The sequence below is a fragment of the Triturus cristatus genome, chromosome 5_2 (genome assembly GCF_964204655.1).
Source record: "Triturus cristatus chromosome 5_2, aTriCri1.1, whole genome shotgun sequence".
Classification (NCBI taxonomy): Eukaryota; Metazoa; Chordata; class Amphibia; order Caudata; family Salamandridae; genus Triturus; species Triturus cristatus.
In genome coordinates this window covers 582807935-582830118 of record NC_140588.1, presented here as the reverse complement: position 1 = coordinate 582830118, position 22184 = coordinate 582807935, and the positions used below count along the sequence as shown (strand labels likewise).

The following is a 22184-nucleotide window of genomic DNA, read 5'->3' as shown; positions in this document are numbered from 1 at the left end:
CAGTACGGAATATGCAATTCTCGCACTCACCGAGCAACTCCGTAGTGCCCTGGACAAAGGCCGATCTTCTGCATTGACGCAAAAACGTACTGCAGCATTACAAATCATTGATATAGGTGGGGTAGCATTGTCCTGGTTTGGATCTTTCCTATCTGAATGCTCCTTCCAAGTAATTTCATCCACCCACAGCTATCATTCGCAAACTGAACCCCATGGCGTCCCTCAGGGCTCTTCACTGACCCCCCCCCGTCAATGCTTACATCCAACCATTGATACAGGCTATCAAATCCCCAGGGATTGCTCTGCTATCCCATGCTGACGATACTCAGCTTGTGCTCTCCTTTTCAGAAAACCCAACGCTCAAGTGGTCTAATTTCCATAGAGGCCTGCTGGCAGTTGCAGAATGGATAAACACCAACTGCCTCTGTGTGAATGAAAATAAAACTGAAGTCCTTCTACTGAGAAAAGACACCCATTTTTGGGGTGACCACCGGTGGCCCCTTTCCCTTGGGCATACCCGCATATCCAAGTCCTCCATTCAAAATCTAGGAGCTGTCATGGACAGCACCCTGGCCTTTGAGGCCCTTGCTATATTTTTAGCAGGCACTTGTTTAGGGTTTCTGGGAAGCCTCAAACACATTCTTGGCCTTTTTATACTCTAGCACCAGTCAAACTATCATTAAGGCAGTATTTGTGTCTAGGATAGACTACTGTAACATATTGTACCTAGACACCAACAAGTCAGTCATGAAAAGACTCCAGCTTGTTCAAAATGCTTCACCCAGGCTGCTTTTTCCCTCCCGAAGTTCTGCTCAGTTTCTGATCTTCTCTACAAACTGTATTGGCTTCTATTAGAAAAGCCCATACACTTTAAGACCTCGTGTGTGGTTCAAAGATCCTGTACTCCCAGGGGGCCCCCATTTTGTCCAATCTCTTATCTCGCAACAGACCCTCCCGCCTCCTACGCTCAGCCGATCTCAATTTGGCCACTGTCCCTTGAGTCAGGAGAGCTGAGGCAGCTCCTATTGTGCCCAGGCTCCTGTTCTTTGGAATTCTCTACCTCTTTCCATCATGAACACTGAGAACCATTTGCACTTCAGTAACTCCCTGAAGACATGGCTTTATTCCACCTTAATGCCTGTCTTTTTTTCTCATATAGGCAGATAGCTCCAGCTTTTCCACCTTCGAGGTCTAGCGTTGGAAAGCCCCGTTCTTGGGACAGCAATGTGCTTTATAAATCCGCATAACATATTGTCAGTCCTCTAAAGCCCAGTGAGCTGAGTGTAGTCACATTCATCCAAAGTAGGGTGCACATTTTGTGCCCCTTCATCCACAAAGCCTGGATGTCTCAGTCCTTGTCACAAAAGATTTCTCCAGTGCATAAGCATGATTATCACGTGGACTGATCTTAGTGCCAATATCGGCACCACTCCCCATCCCTCCCACAGCAATATCTTAGAGAAATAATCAGACAAGACACATTCTTAGTGGAGAAAATTGCTGCAGGTTTATTTGCATAACAAATATGCCAACATGGTGGGTTATCTTACGGGCGATCCTAAGGGCAGGCAGCCCCTCGCCGCTTGATCACCTGATGAGCCAAAATTCACCGTGGCCCTAGCCAACTGGTGTTTGTTAGATTTGGGGGAGGGGATAGCCCCTCCTACCGGTAGACCACCAGTCCACCCCCTTACTCACGCCCCCCCAGATAAAGGGGGTGGAGTGTTGAGGCAACCCCCAGTTGCTCAGGTCCACAACCGCCCGTAGGACTAACGGGGCGCCATCGCTCCTCCAGGGTCCAACGCAAGGACCTCCCTGGGGATATTTGGCTTTAGCACCCTTACTGTGCTCCTGCAGAGGGTACCCTTCTGTACCTTACAGCCTCTGGATTGCCCTGAAACTTTGCCACAGCACTAGGTGTGGCCACTGTCACCGCAGGGCCTCCCACCAAGGTAGGCATCTTTACCTATATTCTCCTGATTCACAGGCCTCTTCCCGGTACAGGTCCCTGTTCACTCTGGACAGGTGAACCCCTCATAATCAAAACGCCCTGTGTACTTGGCCTGCTAAAACCCCTGCCTGATGAAGCTAAACCACCTTTGTTCAGTGAGTTTTACGCATGGCACTGTTAACTTTCCTGCACAAGGATTCCTTGCCTCCCCTGGCCGGGCTCCTCGCCATACTAAACAAGGGGTTATCCCTGCCCCTATAACTCATACGCTCCCCAATTAGCTGCTCATCTTACGCATGGAGGGCTTCAAATCTTACCGCAGTGCCTTAGTTTCCAGGAAAGTCAACGCATGCCTCCCCTAGTGTATGACCAAAAAGATTGGAGGGGAGAACATCCCCCCAGTAATTCCGAGGTGGAAAACCCATGCTTCCATTTATTGGATTCCGCCCGTCACGCCACACTCAGGATGCATGGACGGCCCTAGCCCAGACCTTGGATCCTGGCAAAATAAAGATATGCTCAGTTGCTAGCCCCTTTAGTGAGAGCTGCACATCATATTATACAACTACTGGAGCTTGCACCTAGTTGCACAAAACACTGCACCCCGTCACCACAGGTGCCTCACAGGGTGCCTTCGGACAACTTAAAGTTTGCCTGTACATAATACACTTAATCTCTCAATCCGGCCACTCCCCTGTACCTATAAAACCTTGGGATTCCCCTCATCCCACCTGCATGGTGCACTCTGCTGCCAAGCCCGCCCAGAATGCTGTGTCTGCTGCCCCTGCTAAAGGAATGACTGCAAAAGCACCTGTCAGGACCCGCCTTGCCTGCCATAATAATAATGCCCTTGTCTACCGCAAGCAGGACTATAGACTCAAGGAGTCACATCAGGAGTCAAAAGATACTACGCCGGAAGCGGACGTGCCCACCCAACCTACTGATGCTCAAACTGCTTGCTTAACACTCACCTTGATCAAATAAATGCAAAGTACCATTGGAGTCCCCTCACAGTTCTATCTAGCACATACCCAAGCTGAAGGTATTGAGGCGCCTTACCTGAGCACCTGTCACGTTATCCCAAGACTTACGCCTGGCTCTGAGCAACTGGCTCTGGACTGATTTGACATATGCAGTGTCTTGTGTGACCGCCTCTCAATTAAAATTATGTGCAAAAACAATGGTTCTGTCGGAGTATAGACGGACTAACTTAATAGGTGCTGAATACACTTTTGATTATCAAGGACACACACAAACCCAAAGAAACAGGACAGAATCCAAGTCACTTGATAGAATGATATTAATTGATGTATCGAGAGCACCAAAATATTTACAGAGTAAACCAACCGAAAAACACAATTATAGTGAAACAATTAGTGAAACAGTGATACTTTGCACAAAACACATCACATATAACGAATATGTACAATGGACAATACATAAAAATAATCAACAAACAAGGTCCTATTTACAATACATAAGCCACTTAAGGGTTCAAATTTCCTTGTTGTCTGAGTGGATTTGCATGTGACGCATAGGACATGTAACGTCGACGTTTCGACCCTAGGATAATTGTGCCAATTACTACGCATCAAGGTGGGTCTTCATCAGGACAGACGAGGTTGGAGACCTGTAAACGCAAGGGGTATGGTGTCAGGGCAGTGTGTGCGTTACATGTAATGGAAATAATTAATTTCCCAATTACGATCAATTGTCTCACCTGGGGAACCGACTTAGTTATGAGGAAAATGATTCCTGTTGTCGCTAATGCAGATGGCCAACATCAAATGTGGAAATAATATTTGATTCCTGCAAGAGATTAGAGAGGAGGGACTAATGTAAGGTCTGGACAGGCTGCGTTGGAAATGATTAAAACATACCTGTATGCACACGAGAAGAACGTACCTCTGGGACGGAGATATTTGATTTAGAAGGGAGAGTGGTGCTGTCTCTACAATCGCCACATACTGTAATAACAAAAGGTAGAGGCGTGTCTGAGAAATGGAACAAGGTAATCATCCAGAAACAAGATGCCTGTATATGTATCCTCTACACATAAAAAACATTTAATTGAGGAAGAGGACACTTAAAGGCACGTGGTGATTAATTTCAGGATATAATGTATATCCAACGTACACAGAATAATAAAGTGCTAGTTGTGCCTAGCGCAAAAGCGCAATATATCACAAATATGGTAGGGTTGCACGTGAGTGGCATAAAAATCTAGTTGACCTAATACCCATTTACGAGTAAAGTCAACTTGGTTGTGGGTATTGCCGTATATAATTGTTATAACCTTCTACTAGACCAAGTGACAACAATATCAGGACGTATTTTATGGTGTGACTACTAATTAACTAGCGGTGTTGCCGTGTATTAATATTATGCCACTCGAAACATCCATATGCAAGTAAAGAGACGATCAACTAGGGGTTTGCCGTGTATTATTATTCTACCGCTTACAACATCCAAGTGCAAGCAAAGTTACAAATATTGTCAGGTAGTGTTCAAGATACGGCTACTAAGTTCAAGCGGTGAGCCTAACGGCGGGATGCCGACTTACTTGGAGTCCGTGAATGGACAACTAGTTCCGTCAACGGCTCAGCTGCAACTGACAGCGAGCTCACGCCCGAGCTAACTATATGACGTAATGGGGAGCCGTGGGCGCGCGGCTGCTGGAATGAATCAGCAGAAAGTGGAAAGCCAGGGATGGATTTGAGGGCGGGCTCATACGGAGTGGTTATGAACGGACGGGAACGGTGTTTATTATTAAAAAAGGGAGGAATAGAATGGGTATTATGCAGGAAAACTTTGTCCTTACGGTGTATGATGCCTCAATGTGGTGAATGCGAACGTGCTTCCAAATGCCGGCAGGCATGAGAATTAACATATTTCAGCTTTCTTACATACATCATCTGTTTTGGATACTGCAATGTTGTCAATGCGGATGTGCTGCGAAATTTACTTTTTGCAATTTTCTCAATTGTGGCATCCGTTCCTCACTAGGGATACACAGATTATAAATGACACGATTCAGAAGTCACATGACAATTGTGATGGCAGAAGTCATAATAAGCCCCATATGTATAATACGATGACAGATTGTTTTTTTGAAAAAGCACATACAAAGAACTAGAGTTGCAGAAATTGTACATGTAAATATCACAGTTTAAGTCAAATACTCGTCACATATCAAAAATGCCAACATGAGGTAAGAAAGCCTTAACATATGTTACGCTGGAAAACATGAATGAAGCATACTTAAGGCAAAATTACTTGATGTATACCCCGTACTACATCTTCAACCAGAACAAGAATAGAGTTTAGAGTTTGCTCATTTGTAAATAAGTCTTCTCATGTTCATTCAGCCCACTGTTGGTGGCATCCAGGAGATGGATCCAACGGCACTCCTTAAAATTGAGAGAAGTGCCCATGTTACCGCCCCTTCTGTGTAATGTAACCTTCTCAAGCACCCACCACTCTAGATCCTGATGTGTGTGTCTTGTGTTCGTGTAGTGTTCTACAAGCGAAGCCCCAAGGGATTTACATTTGATCCTGCTCTGATGTTGTTGGATCCTATTTTTCACTTTTTGGGTAGTTTGGCCTACATATATCAATTTGCACGGACATCTAATTGCATAAATCACGTTTTGACTGTTGCAATTTGAAAAGTGGTTAAGAGAATACGTCTTTCCCAAGTGATCGAAACTGGTTCCAACTTTGGTGTTCGGACAGACCTTGCAGTGACCACATTTGTGATGTCCTTGAATTTGTGGTAGTTGTAGCAAAGATCTTACGTTGGGTGTTGGTGGGGGTTCCAGGTACGAGGATACTACAAACTCCTTAACGTTTTTAGCACGCTTGAACGCAAACATAGGGACTTCAGGATAACCAATGTCAGGGCCCACCAGATTCCAATATTTTCTAATGACTTTGTTGATCTCGTTACTTCTGGTGTTAAATGTGGTAACACAGATTAGTCGCCCAATTTCTTCGTTTTTGGGTTGCACCTCAAGGAGCGTTTCTCTAGGCCTATACCAGGCCCTTTTTCGTGATCTGTTCAGCAGGCCTTTAGGGTATCCTCTCTCCCTCAGTTTGGCAATGAGAATGTCGGTTTCCTTGAAATAGTCACTTCTTCTTGAACAGTTGCGCCTCAACCTTAAAAATTGTCCATACGGAAGGTTATCCCTTAGGTTTCTGGGATGGTGAGAATTATATTGTAACAAGGTGTTGCGGTCTGTAGGCTTCTTGTATAGAGACATCAAAATGCTACCGTCTTCTGCTTGCAAAGTCAGATCTAAAAAAGGTATTGATTCACTGTTGTATGACATGGTGAATTGAATGTTTTGATTTCGTGAGTTCAACCAAGCTGCAAAAGCTATTAGTTGATCTTCTGTCCCAGTCCATAGCATGAGGACGTCGTCTATATATCTCTTCCACGCCGTGATGTTGTCAATGAAAGGATTCAAAGCCGAGTAGATGGTGCTATCCTCGAAATGATCCATATAAAGATTCGCTAAGCTCGGCGCGAATCCGGCTCCCATGGCTACTCCTCTACATTGAAGGTAGAACTCGTTGTAGAAGATAAAGTAGTTTTTTTCCATTGCAATGTGAAGTAGTTTAACAAGGAAGTCTGTTGGAACCCAGTGCGGTCTTGGGCGTGAATCCAGTACGTTACTCATGACTTCTATAGCCTCATGTTGTGGTATGCTGGTGTACAGCGAGCATACATCTAGAGTTGCAAACAGTTGTAAGGAACAGTCAAATGGTTGGCCTTCAAAAATTTGGATGGTATGCATGGTGTCCCTAATGAAAGACCTTGTTTCCAAAACAAACGGTTGTAAAAAACTATCAAGATATTGGTTCAGGGGTTCCAGGATGGAGCCACAGCCAGACACAATAGGTCTTCCGGGGGGTTTTGAAAGGTTTTTGTGGACTTTAGGAATGGTGTATATCGTGGGAATTCTTGGATCAGTTTTATTGAGGAATTTGCTCTCAGATTCCGCGAGGAATCCCTGTTCAACACCGTAAGTTGTTAAATCACGGATGAGCTTTGCAATCTCCCTGGTAGGATCATATGTGATCTTTCTGTAACTGTCGAGACATAATATTGGAATCTGGTGGGCCCTGACATTGGTTATCCTGAAGTCCCTATGTTTGCGTTCAAGCGTGCTAAAAACGTTAAGGAGTTTGTAGTATCCTCGTACCTGGAACCCCCACCAACACCCAACGTAAGATCTTTGCTACAACTACCACAAATTCAAGGACATCACAAATGTGGTCACTGCAAGGTCTGTCCGAACACCAAAGTTGGAACCAGTTTCGATCACTTGGGAAAGACGTATTCTCTTAACCACTTTTCAAATTGCAACAGTCAAAACGTGATTTATGCAATTAGATGTCCGTGCAAATTGATATATGTAGGCCAAACTACCCAAAAAGTGAAAAATAGGATCCAACAACATCAGAGCAGGATCAAATGTAAATCCCTTGGGGCTCCGCTTGTAGAACACTACACGAACACAAGACACACACATCAGGATCTAGAGTGGTGGGTGCTTGAGAAGGTTACATTACACAGAAGGGGCGGTAACATGGGCACTTCTCTCAATTTTAAGGAGTGCCGTTGGATCCATCTCCTGGATGCCACCAACAGTGGGCTGAATGAACATGAGGAGACTTATTTACAAATGAGCAAACTCTAAACTCTATTCTTGTTCTGGTTGAAGATGTAGTACGGGGTATACATCAAGTAATTTTGCCTTAAGTATGCTTCATTCATGTTTTCCAGCGTAACATATGTTAAGGCTTTCTTACCTCATGTTGGCATTTTTGATATGTGACGAGTATTTGACTTAAACTGTGATATTTACATGTACAATTTCTGCAACTCTAGTTCTTTGTATGTGCTTTTTCAAAAAAACAAATCTGTCATCGTATTATACATATGGGGCTTATTATGACTTCTGCCATCACAATTGTCATGTGACTTCTGAATCGTGTCATTTATAATCTGTGTATCCCTAGTGAGGAACGGATGCCACAATTGAGAAAATTGCAAAAAGTAAATTTCGCAGCACATCCGCATTGACAACATTGCAGTATCCAAAACAGATGATGTATGTAAGAAAGCTGAAATATGTTAATTCTCATGCCTGCCGGCATTTGGAAGCACGTTCGCATTCACCACATTGAGGCATCATACACCGTAAGGACAAAGTTTTCCTGCATAATACCCATTCTATTCCTCCCTTTTTTAATAATAAACACCGTTCCCGTCCGTTCATAACCACTCCGTATGAGCCCGCCCTCAAATCCATCCCTGGCTTTCCACTTTCTGCTGATTCATTCCAGCAGCCGCGCGCCCACGGCTCCCCATTACGTCATATAGTTAGCTCGGGCGTGAGCTCGCTGTCAGTTGCAGCTGAGCCGTTGACGGAACTAGTTGTCCATTCACGGACTCCAAGTAAGTCGGCATCCCGCCGTTAGGCTCACCGCTTGAACTTAGTAGCCGTATCTTGAACACTACCTGACAATATTTGTAACTTTGCTTGCACTTGGATGTTGTAAGCGGTAGAATAATAATACACGGCAAACCCCTAGTTGATCGTCTCTTTACTTGCATATGGATGTTTCGAGTGGCATAATATTAATACACGGCAACACCGCTAGTTAATTAGTAGTCACACCATAAAATACGTCCTGATATTGTTGTCACTTGGTCTAGTAGAAGGTTATAACAATTATATACGGCAATACCCACAACCAAGTTGACTTTACTCGTAAATGGGTATTAGGTCAACTAGATTTTTATGCCACTCACGTGCAACCCTACCATATTTGTGATATATTGCGCTTTTGCGCTAGGCACAACTAGCACTTTATTATTCTGTGTACGTTGGATATACATTATATCCTGAAATTAATCACCACGTGCCTTTAAGTGTCCTCTTCCTCAATTAAATGTTTTTTATGTGTAGAGGATACATATACAGGCATCTTGTTTCTGGATGATTACCTTGTTCCATTTCTCAGACACGCCTCTACCTTTTGTTATTACAGTATGTGGCGATTGTAGAGACAGCACCACTCTCCCTTCTAAATCAAATATCTCCGTCCCAGAGGTACGTTCTTCTCGTGTGCATACAGGTATGTTTTAATCATTTCCAACGCAGCCTGTCCAGACCTTACATTAGTCCCTCCTCTCTAATCTCTTGCAGGAATCAAATATTATTTCCACATTTGATGTTGGCCATCTGCATTAGCGACAACAGGAATCATTTTCCTCATAACTAAGTCGGTTCCCCAGGTGAGACAATTGATCGTAATTGGGAAATTAATTATTTCCATTACATGTAACGCACACACTGCCCTGACACCATACCCCTTGCGTTTACAGGTCTCCAACCTCGTCTGTCCTGATGAAGACCCACCTTGATGCGTAGTAATTGGCACAATTATCCTAGGGTCGAAACGTCGACGTTACATGTCCTATGCGTCACATGCAAATCCACTCAGACAACAAGGAAATTTGAACCCTTAAGTGGCTTATGTATTGTAAATAGGACCTTGTTTGTTGATTATTTTTATGTATTGTCCATTGTACATATTCGTTATATGTGATGTGTTTTGTGCAAAGTATCACTGTTTCACTAATTGTTTCACTATAATTGTGTTTTTCGGTTGGTTTACTCTGTAAATATTTTGGTGCTCTCGATACATCAATTAATATCATTCTATCAAGTGACTTGGATTCTGTCCTGTTTCTTTGGGTTTGTGTGTGTCCTTGATAATCAAAAGTGTATTCAGCACCTATTAAGTTAGTCCGTCTATACTCCGACAGAACCATTGTTTTTGCACATACTATCACACCCAGGTTCTGAGGGTTACTGGGTTGCCCCATTATCGTTAATGGTTATCCAGTGCAGGTTTCACCTGCGAGGGTCTTTACACATTTATTGTGATCTTTCCCATAACTAACATAGACTATGTCAGAGAAAGAAACATTGTCCTACAGTGAGGACTATATAAATAAATTGATTCAAGAACAAGCTGAATTTGACTATCTGGGCACTGGCCTAACGCCCATAGACACCTCTCTGAATGATAAATTGTCCCGTCTGGAGAGATTGGAGAAGAAATTGATTCGAACCAGACTTCATGGACATCTCTTAACCAAATATTTGCAAGCCAACATCATCCCAAAAGGACTGCAGGTCCGTAACGAGCCAGCCATTTTCATTGATCTTCCAAAATTCCGTGAAGGGTTCAGTTTTGTGGCAAACAACTGTTCCCGCCACTGGATGGTACTTGGGGTGGAAACTGCCCTTGAGTACGCGAAAAAACTGATCGTAGAGATTACTGAACTAAAGAAAGAGATCTTGGAGGATAGAAGCTTGAAGAACGCAAAAGAAGCTCTAGAAAGAGCAGAAAAGGCCACTTCCGAATTTAACACCATCACATTGAGTAAGAAACTTGAGAAACTAGCCAAGGACATTAAAGCCTATGATAAAAAGTTAACATACCCCTATACGAGTGACGACTACTACATTCAAGACTCGCAGGGGTACTACACCAACAGGAACAGACAATATTCCCGGAGATTCGCCACCTTCTCAAACTCATCCTTCGGGAGTGGCTCAGAAAATGACTCTGAAAGAGCAAGTACAAGTTCGGATACCCGCCCATACACAGAGGCCACTAATTTCCAACCATCTGAGCCTTTTCAACAAGGTCCAGCTTACCAACCACGCACCAGATACCAAGACAATTTTGGACCATCCAATTCGGCTTTTTTAGGGGAACCCTCCTGGACAAGTCGAGATCAGAATTGGGGGCGACCGCCCCGATGGAATCAAACACGTGGGAACCAACGGGGCAACTCCCGAGTTCGCTTCCAAGCACAAGCACAACAGAATCACGGGGAGATCCGCACCAGACGTCAGACCTATCGGTGGTAATCTCTATACCAGATAACATCTCCAACACTGAAGACCCAACCGTGCATCAGGATACTGCTGTGTCTGTCACGAATAAAAAGGACCCTGTATTGAACATCTCGAAGTACACTCTGAACAAAGCAGAACATGATATCCTGTCTAGGGGCTTGTCTTTTGTTCCCACCTCCATTCCCAACTCCTTTAACATCAAACTGGAATTGCAACAATTCTTCAGGAAGATTCGCCTAAAATACTTCTTTGCAAAAAATGACAGCTACAAAAAGAATATTACTGCAACGGAATTCCGTCCGCCCTCTACTTTTACACCGGCTTCATACTTAATGAATGAAAAGATCTTGGCGTATGAAAAAGTAGTGATGTTTGAAACAATGGAAATTCTTAACAACACCAAGTACATCAAGCATAATATCACCAAAGAAGAAAGGTCTGCATTGTCTACATTAAACAACAACAGGTCGATTGTTATCAAGCCTGCAGACAAGGGTGGAGCGGTTGTCGTACAAGACACGGAAGATTACATAAAAGAGATAAATTCTCAACTTAGCTGTCTCGACAGTTACAGAAAGATCTCATATGATCCTACCAGGGAGATTGCAAAGCTCATCCGTGATTTAACAACTTACGGTGTTGAACAGGGATTCCTCGCGGAATCTGAGAGCAAATTCCTCAATAAAACTGATCCAAGAATTCCCACGATATACACCATTCCTAAAGTCCACAAAAACCTTTCAAAACCCCCCGGAAGACCTATTGTGTCTGGCTGTGGCTCCATCCTGGAACCCCTGAACCAATATCTTGATAGTTTTTTACAACCGTTTGTTTTGGAAACAAGGTCTTTCATTAGGGACACCATGCATACCATCCAAATTTTTGAAGGCCAACCATTTGACTGTTCCTTACAACTGTTTGCAACTCTAGATGTATGCTCGCTGTACACCAGCATACCACAACATGAGGCTATAGAAGTCATGAGTAACGTACTGGATTCACGCCCAAGACCGCACTGGGTTCCAACAGACTTCCTTGTTAAACTACTTCACATTGCAATGGAAAAAAACTACTTTATCTTCTACAACGAGTTCTACCTTCAATGTAGAGGAGTAGCCATGGGAGCCGGATTCGCGCCGAGCTTAGCGAATCTTTATATGGATCATTTCGAGGATAGCACCATCTACTCGGCTTTGAATCCTTTCATTGACAACATCACGGCGTGGAAGAGATATATAGACGACGTCCTCATGCTATGGACTGGGACAGAAGATCAACTAATAGCTTTTGCAGCTTGGTTGAACTCACGAAATCAAAACATTCAATTCACCATGTCATACAACAGTGAATCAATACCTTTTTTAGATCTGACTTTGCAAGCAGAAGACGGTAGCATTTTGATGTCTCTATACAAGAAGCCTACAGACCGCAACACCTTGTTACAATATAATTCTCACCATCCCAGAAACCTAAGGGATAACCTTCCGTATGGACAATTTTTAAGGTTGAGGCGCAACTGTTCAAGAAGAAGTGACTATTTCAAGGAAACCGACATTCTCATTGCCAAACTGAGGGAGAGAGGATACCCTAAAGGCCTGCTGAACAGATCACGAAAAAGGGCCTGGTATAGGCCTAGAGAAACGCTCCTTGAGGTGCAACCCAAAAACGAAGAAATTGGGCGACTAATCTGTGTTACCACATTTAACACCAGAAGTAACGAGATCAACAAAGTCATTAGAAAATATTGGAATCTGGTGGGCCCTGACATTGGTTATCCTGAAGTCCCTATGTTTGCGTTCAAGCGTGCTAAAAACGTTAAGGAGTTTGTAGTATCCTCGTACCTGGAACCCCCACCAACACCCAACGTAAGATCTTTGCTACAACTACCACAAATTCAAGGACATCACAAATGTGGTCACTGCAAGGTCTGTCCGAACACCAAAGTTGGAACCAGTTTCGATCACTTGGGAAAGACGTATTCTCTTAACCACTTTTCAAATTGCAACAGTCAAAACGTGATTTATGCAATTAGATGTCCGTGCAAATTGATATATGTAGGCCAAACTACCCAAAAAGTGAAAAATAGGATCCAACAACATCAGAGCAGGATCAAATGTAAATCCCTTGGGGCTCCGCTTGTAGAACACTACACGAACACAAGACACACACATCAGGATCTAGAGTGGTGGGTGCTTGAGAAGGTTACATTACACAGAAGGGGCGGTAACATGGGCACTTCTCTCAATTTTAAGGAGTGCCGTTGGATCCATCTCCTGGATGCCACCAACAGTGGGCTGAATGAACATGAGGAGACTTATTTACAAATGAGCAAACTCTAAACTCTATTCTTGTTCTGGTTGAAGATGTAGTACGGGGTATACATCAAGTAATTTTGCCTTAAGTATGCTTCATTCATGTTTTCCAGCGTAACATATGTTAAGGCTTTCTTACCTCATGTTGGCATTTTTGATATGTGACGAGTATTTGACTTAAACTGTGATATTTACATGTACAATTTCTGCAACTCTAGTTCTTTGTATGTGCTTTTTCAAAAAAACAAATCTGTCATCGTATTATACATATGGGGCTTATTATGACTTCTGCCATCACAATTGTCATGTGACTTCTGAATCGTGTCATTTATAATCTGTGTATCCCTAGTGAGGAACGGATGCCACAATTGAGAAAATTGCAAAAAGTAAATTTCGCAGCACATCCGCATTGACAACATTGCAGTATCCAAAACAGATGATGTATGTAAGAAAGCTGAAATATGTTAATTCTCATGCCTGCCGGCATTTGGAAGCACGTTCGCATTCACCACATTGAGGCATCATACACCGTAAGGACAAAGTTTTCCTGCATAATACCCATTCTATTCCTCCCTTTTTTAATAATAAACACCGTTCCCGTCCGTTCATAACCACTCCGTATGAGCCCGCCCTCAAATCCATCCCTGGCTTTCCACTTTCTGCTGATTCATTCCAGCAGCCGCGCGCCCACGGCTCCCCATTACGTCATATAGTTAGCTCGGGCGTGAGCTCGCTGTCAGTTGCAGCTGAGCCGTTGACGGAACTAGTTGTCCATTCACGGACTCCAAGTAAGTCGGCATCCCGCCGTTAGGCTCACCGCTTGAACTTAGTAGCCGTATCTTGAACACTACCTGACAATATTTGTAACTTTGCTTGCACTTGGATGTTGTAAGCGGTAGAATAATAATACACGGCAAACCCCTAGTTGATCGTCTCTTTACTTGCATATGGATATTTCGAGTGGCATAATATTAATACACGGCAACACCGCTAGTTAATTAGTAGTCACACCATAAAATACGTCCTGATATTGTTGTCACTTGGTCTAGTAGAAGGTTATAACAATTATATACGGCAATACCCACAACCAAGTTGACTTTACTCGTAAATGGGTATTAGGTCAACTAGATTTTTATGCCACTCACGTGCAACCCTACCATATTTGTGATATATTGCGCTTTTGCGCTAGGCACAACTAGCACTTTATTATTCTGTGTACGTTGGATATACATTATATCCTGAAATTAATCACCACGTGCCTTTAAGTGTCCTCTTCCTCAATTAAATGTTTTTTATGTGTAGAGGATACATATACAGGCATCTTGTTTCTGGATGATTACCTTGTTCCATTTCTCAGACACGCCTCTACCTTTTGTTATTACAGTATGTGGCGATTGTAGAGACAGCACCACTCTCCCTTCTAAATCAAATATCTCCGTCCCAGAGGTACGTTCTTCTCGTGTGCATACAGGTATGTTTTAATCATTTCCAACGCAGCCTGTCCAGACCTTACATTAGTCCCTCCTCTCTAATCTCTTGCAGGAATCAAATATTATTTCCACATTTGATGTTGGCCATCTGCATTAGCGACAACAGGAATCATTTTCCTCATAACTAAGTCGGTTCCCCAGGTGAGACAATTGATCGTAATTTGGAAATTAATTATTTCCATTACATGTAACGCACACACTGCCCTGACACCATACCCCTTGCGTTTACAGGTCTCCAACCTCGTCTGTCCTGATGAAGACCCACCTTGATGCGTAGTAATTGGCACAATTATCCTAGGGTCGAAACGTCGACGTTACATGTCCTATGCGTCACATGCAAATCCACTCAGACAACAAGGAAATTTGAACCCTTAAGTGGCTTATGTATTGTAAATAGGACCTTGTTTGTTGATTATTTTTATGTATTGTCCATTGTACATATTCGTTATATGTGATGTGTTTTGTGCAAAGTATCACTGTTTCACTAATTGTTTCACTATAATTGTGTTTTTCGGTTGGTTTACTCTGTAAATATTTTGGTGCTCTCGATACATCAATTAATATCATTCTATCAAGTGACTTGGATTCTGTCCTGTTTCTTTGGGTTTGTGTGTGTCCTTGATAATCAAAAGTGTATTCAGCACCTATTAAGTTAGTCCGTCTATACTCCGACAGAACCATTGTTTTTGCACATACTATCACACCCAGGTTCTGAGGGTTACTGGGTTGCCCCATTATCGTTAATGGTTTCTCAATTAAAATTGACTGGCACACAACAACAGGCCCTTCCTCTGAATAATTGTAATGCTGGGTTGCTGATTTGATGAATGGTTTACCCAATAATGTCTCTAAATGTTATGTCCTCCTGTTTAGCAGTTGTTTAAATTCTTAACAAACAGCAATGAATGAATCGCTCATCAAAGTCAGAGGGCATATCAAACCGCTTAGGTCTACCTTGCTGAAAAGGATGGAGCCATGCCCATTATTGGTATTAGTAAATGAAGACATTATTCATTCATGCTCCCAAAGAGAGAAACACTGCCCCCAAGTGGACTTCCCACTTTATGGCACCCTGGCAGTACAAATTGATTTAACGCCCAATCCTCAACCCCAAACTGATATACTATTTTGCCCCACCCAGGGCACCCTGTCCGGTTACCGCCCAGGCAGACGCACCGCAAGGCCAACTGAAGGAAGAGTAAAACAGCTCTGACCTAAAACTGTTCGCCGCGACACATACATAGAGACATCCAATGTTGCGCGAAACTGGGTTCAGCCTACGCCCACGCTGCAAACAGCAAGGGGTGGATCACCCTGGCCTTCTTGCCTGCATACCCATCCGCCCCCAACTATTGCCTCAGAGAAGTAAGGGCATGCCACCAGCCCCACAGCATTTTGCAAAGGTCCTTTAACTTTCCATCCGGACTGAATGTAAATATGTTACCCCCATGGTAACTTGGCGCAGAGTAACGTAGCCACCCAACTGAATGGCACTTGAATTGTCGACTTCTGAAGGATGAGTTGCTGAGTGTACCTACCAGGTTCTGAACCTGCTACCAGGATCCCCCTACAGGATCAGTTATGCTCTACTTATCTGTGCATATACCCTTCACTCGTGGGATGTGGCCTAAGTCATACATAAACTGGGGAATGCAACGCAAACCATTAGTGAAGAAGGGTAACAGGCATACTTCCCTATTCGCACCAATCAGCGTTAGAAAGCACACCGCAGAAAAGTAGGTCCCTTGCAATCAAGATGATACCCCTGTCCCACGTGCTGTATGCCTTGTGCACATTACTGACTGTTAGAGTTGGGCCCCAAGTAATAAAGATTTCATAGAATTGACTTTGTATTCCACCACTTCAGTTAAATATGCCCGACGCACAGCCATGTAGGGGGTTTAAAAAAACATTCCCGACCTGCTTACGAGGTTATGTAGTGCACTACCCCTGATCGGTCTTAGTGACTGAAAACAATATTCATTCATGTTCAGCCAAAGCGAGAAAAACTGCCCCCGGGTGGCCTTCACACTTATGGCACCCTAGCAGTACAAAATAGTTTTGCACCCTTACTCCCACAAACTGATGGGCACCCAGTCCTTGTTAAAATCTGGTTTGCGATGTCAACATAATCGGCGCCATCTTGTCCCCTCTCAGGCCCGCACGCTCCCTCAAGCAGTAGCCATTTTTGAAAGCGCCATGGCCCCTCTGCCCCTCCCCCCCGCCGACCACCAGCGCGTTCCCTAGGCGCTGCAAAACATCCCCTGCGCGCCGGTCACCCCCGCTCTCTCATACATAGGCCATGAACCCTCTCCTTCTGCGCGACCCAGCCATGAAACCACATCCCGCACCTGGCCAACACCTCCTTTTATCCCTTACATGGTCATACATCCTTTCGGTAACCCCTTCCTCCATGCCTGATCGTCCGAACTGATCCCAGGCCATCACCTAGCCCTACGGACGCAGTTTTATTGCCCCTACTGTAAAGGAAGCACCTCACATCTAAGGGATTGCAGTAGATCAAGGCCACCAACCCCTGTGACCCGATCAGTCGCGCTCACCCCCCGGGAATTGGCGGAATGCCCAGCTGTGTGATAGCCATCTCCTGCTGTGGGTGGGGTGGGGACTTCTACTGTAGATATGTGTGGGAACGAGCTTGAAGTGGGGATTCCGAGGATGTTCTTTCATGTATCAAAGCAATCTCAAGAATGTGCCATGTACAATAAACCATGTAATAAAGCAATAAACTTGTGTATAAGAGGCCAGGCCTCAGAGATGTGGTCAGAGCATCTCGAGAAGATTCCCCATGGGTCTGATCTGATGTGTTCTCCTCCGGAGAGAATAAACCTTTGTTTCTTGCCTTCCAGTCTTCAGCGCCTGCCTCTTTTATTGGTAAATCATCGAATGGTATAAGAGGCGATTACCACCGGGCAATACTTGAAAGGTTATCGACTGAAACTGCCGCTACCATTTAACAATTGGCGTCCCAAGCGTGGGGCCCATCAGCGACACGTGGATCCAGTGGGAGAGGTCCCGACGACAGAGTGAACGACTGCAGTGATCGGGAGAGCTCCTGCCTGATAGACCCTCGTCTGGCAGCCGATCATCCGAACTTCACTGGTTCCGAGCAGACCTCTCTCGAGTGATCTACGGTCCTGACTGGGAACCATCAGGAGTGCCGCGGCAAACACGGAGAGTAGAGGACGATCGGGGCGCTGAAGGTGGAAGACGGGAAACTGTCCATGCGGTCCGGGTAAGGTCGTGTAACACGACGAATTGCGAAACGATTGATTGATTGATTGAAAATACTAGTATTGCTTATTGATTGCTCTTTTTGAGGTCTTCGCTGCCTACAAACGGGGAAGGGTAGAAATACTCTCTCTCCCTTTGCAGATAGTGAAGGGTAGGTAACGCGGACTTTTGTCCCCCATTGTAATCTGTCGTGCCTATTTTCCTCCCCACTGATTGATTGTCCGAATATTGATTGTTTTGAAGAATAGTACTTCTTGAGATATTCTCTGTTTGCAAATAACGTAGTATAGAAATATTCTGTCTAGTCTTTGCAGATAGTGAAGGATAGGTAACGCGGACTTTTGTCCCCCATTGTAACCCGTCGTGCGTATCTCTTTTTCACCATTGATTGATTGATTGTCCGAACACTAGTTGTTCGATATTGGTTCTTTGGAGGTATTCTCTGCTTGCAAACAACGCGAAATAGAGATATTCTGTCTAGTCTTTGCAAGCAGTGAAAAGATAGGTAGTGCAGACTTTTGTCCCCGTTGTAACCCGTCATGCCTATCTTCTCCCCACTGATTGGTAGTTGGTTCCGCCCGGACCGCTTGTTAGAGATGAACCATCCGGCTCCACTGGAAGGCACCCCTAATAAGGACATATTTACTAAATATGGATCAGTCGCTGTAGCCTACAACAAACTAGGGCATAAAATTCGCTATAGAGAAACAAAAATAATCGAGACAGACCAGTAGACCACTGATGGGATCCTTTTTACCCTACAAAAATAAGAAACACTAGGAAATAGCCCTTTGTGAAAAATATGAAACTAGGGGAAGGAGCCAAGCTCAAGGTCGAGATGGCCACGAGGTAGCTCGGCTCCGTCGCTCTCGTTGTCTAAACATGTCTGCCCTACCACCCACCCCGCCCAGTAAACCCAACAAAATCCTGCACAAATGGAAGTCTGCCGATACCCATCATCGACGTTACCGAACTGGGCTAGATCGCGCACAATTGGGCTATGTCATTTTCCGGTTACGCAGTGACATCCTTGTGCTCGTTGCCAGATTACAAATATATACAACACTCCAACAAAGTAGTATAATTAAGACGTTTTAAAAACTTATAGATATATGCAACACTCCAACAGGGTAAGCACGTTAAAACACGTTTTTAACAACTATTTACATGACAGCCTGCTGCAACACCCATCCCAAAGCATTCACGTCCGCGTGACACAGTCCTCGCCCCTCCTTCCTCGAAGCAGCAACATTGGCCTGTTTTGGGCGGTCTTTTTAGTCGGCTTTGGGCTATAAAAGGCCCGCAAAATCCATCGGCCTGTGAGGCGGCATCAGTGGCGGAATGTTGTGCGAATAGGCCGGAGGCAACACGACGCGCCAAGACCAGGACGGCATAAGAGGTGGTGTCCAACAAGTTGTTGTGCTGGTCTTGCCAACCTACAATGCTGCACAGATCGACAACGAAGGGTGCCCTGGTGGGGAGGCGACGCGAACGGGCCTCCCCCGCCTCCCCAGGTGGAGGCTCACCAGCTGAGAAGGCACCCCTGCCGTTTCACTCGCCGACCAGCTGAGAAGGCACCCCTCCACTCGCCGATTAGCTGAGAAGGCACCCCTTGCCGTTTCCCTCACCGGCCAGCTGCAGCAGGACAGCCATTTACGTCTCGCCTGCCGGGCGACCACCCAGGCGCGGGTTCCTTTCTGCACCAAGATTGCCATTAGCGTTCGACGCAAGAAGTGGGCCCCCGCAGCCAAGTGGTCGGGGGGACCCACCCCGGTGGCTGTAATGAAGAGCTGCTGCTGCCACTGGACTCTCAAAATGGCGGTCAGCTCTTCAGATTCAGGCCTGGTCCACTAAAAGATGGCTCTGGGCTACCTTGGAACGCGGAAGCTTGCCTGCTCAGGCGTGGGCCACACCCTTGGAAACGTCCTCTCAGCTTTTCAGATTCTGCGGGAGTCATTGGCCTTCGACTCCCGCGGACTTCCGGTGGAGGCAACCTCCGCTATTGCTCGATCATTCCACATTAACTTGTCTTTGCCCCGGGCGGCAGCCATCTTGCCTCCTTTTGGTGCCGTGAGAGAGACTGATTCAAGGCGTCGGCAGAGAGACCCGCCTGCTGTCCCGCCCTAAGAATGGATCACGGCATTGCTGCGAGACCGTGGTGACGCCATGCTGACGCAAGCTTCTGTTTGAATTATCAGGAGACACTGTAGCCTAGCCGCTCGGATCAGTTCCGGTGGAACCTCAACATGACCCGGTAGGAACAAAAACTGTGCTTCCCCACCCCCGAATCACGATTCATGCTGTCTGTTCTTTCCGTTGGCACTAACGAAAGTTCTCGAACTGCCGAAAGGGATTCTGGTCCGGCCGCCAGTTAGTGGAAGGACTTAGACTGTACCCTGGACCCACCCGATCTCGCCCCAAAATGGCGCCGATGTAGGAGGGGCCTACAACTCCTTATGGCGTTTCGGTTACTTGACATTTATGTTAGAAGGATATGTATGCGATGTTTTCACACATGATGGGCGGGGGGACGGGGAGGGTACTGATCGGGCATACGAACAACCTTATTAATGCTGGCCTTCCCATTTTTATTATCATTTTTATTTTTTTCGTGTTAAGGTAGTGTTGCTCATGATACTCGACACCTCTCACACCGTGGCCGGCCTGTAACGGTTGTAGGACCGTATTTGTATACTGACATTGTTTTCAATAAAGGGCTTTTTGAAGGAATTACGGAATCAGCGTCATAACAAATCATCTAGGTTGGTAAAGGTTTTTTAATGACTGTTACTCCCAAGCAATAGAAGGCAGATAATGCAGACCCTTTTTCTTTTTTGCCTGAATTTGGATTGATGAAATTTGTACCCATCACGCCTGTCTTTTTCAGAGTTGTTAGAAAATGGTTGACTATAGCTTAAGGTATCTGCCGAATGCAAGGTACGGTACCTTGCCACATAATATGCGACCGATTGAGAAACAAATGCACGACAAGGGAACCCGAATTTAGGAGACGAATAAAATGGAGCATCTTGTATAGTCGAAAGGAAGGATATAGTAGGTCTGTGGTATTACCCGCTCCTGCAGCTAGCCTGGTACGTGGTAAGTAGAACTTTTTCGTGTCTACGCGCGCTAACGTACTTTGAATGCTGCACACCCCCCCCCTTTCTTTTCTTCTCTATAGGTCACATCAGAGTTCCGACTGAAGAATGGAGTGGACATGGACCGCACCGTGCTCAATGTAGGGAAAAACATAGACAAACGTTGTGGGATGGTGCGTGAAGTGCAGACCACCACTGGGAACGTGAAAAACTGTATGGTATGACTGTGCGTATGTGCCATGATTGTACGGTATGAATGTGTATGCATTTCATGTGCTTGGGTCGCTGGAAGAGAACGTCATCGTATGACTGAAGTGCTTGTCTATCGATCAAAGGGAGGGGAGTGAAAAGTCCGACACCCCCCCCCCCCAAAATGAATTACGGAAAATACTGAAAATACGCAGCATGCATAGGAAAGAGGACAGGAAAGGAGAGGTCCCCGTACTCAACGTAGCTCTGTGTCTTCGTCTTAAGTTTCTGCGCTTGATGTATGTACTGTTACGCCCTATCCGGTATTTGTGTGTACGTGATCGCCGAATTTATGTTTTTCCCCCGCTTGTGTTTTCTTACGTAGAACTGACCCGTGCTACTCCATGTTGTGTGTACACCAAGTAGCCTATTATCGTACACATGTCTCTCTCTCTCTCGTTTTATGTCGTACGTATACCAAATAGCCTACTTGATGCGCACGTCTCTCTCTCTCTCTCTCTCTCTCTCTCTCTCTCCCTCGCTGAAGGCTCTCTTGCCCTCTTTCTTTTTGAATAAATTAACGACACTATACCTCCTCAGTATGTGTATAATTGGCCTAAAACACGACAGTGTTCGAACAAATTGACAGAAGCAAAACAACCGTATTTTACCACATTACTACCTCTCCTTTCTGTAAAATGTTGAACTTAACTGGCTGAGAAAGAAAGGACAGGTACGACGACTGATGTCTCCCAATCTGGCCCTCATCACGGGGACTATATGTCAGTGGTTTTCGTTTTAGAGCTCTAAACGACACCACCTCCACCGCTCAGAATCGCCCCGCCCAATTGCTCAGAACTGGAACGTCTAAACACCCCGTCCTCCCAGAATAGCCCCAGTTCTGTACTAGCCGTCCCAGGGTATTTTGAATAATACAGCTGATG

General features: G+C 45.0%; 1 protein-coding gene across 1 annotated transcript; it reads left to right on the top strand.

The window, feature by feature from the left end:
• The first annotated feature begins 9016 nt into the window (after window positions 1-9016).
• LOC146829036 (uncharacterized) lies at window positions 9017-10956 on the top strand. Its single transcript, XM_085606648.1, has 3 exons — window positions 9017-9075; window positions 9172-9260; window positions 9351-10956. Exon 3 carries the CDS (start codon window positions 9940-9942, stop codon window positions 10909-10911), a length of 972 nt encoding a protein of 323 aa, XP_085462774.1. The 5' UTR covers window positions 9017-9075; window positions 9172-9260; window positions 9351-9939; the 3' UTR covers window positions 10912-10956.
• The last annotated feature ends 11228 nt before the right edge of the window (window positions 10957-22184 follow it).

Excerpts from the sequence above, each read along its gene's own strand:
- LOC146829036 (XM_085606648.1), top strand. The coding sequence starts at position 9,940 with ATGTCAGAGAAAGAAACATTGTCCTACAGTGAGGACTATATAAATAAA.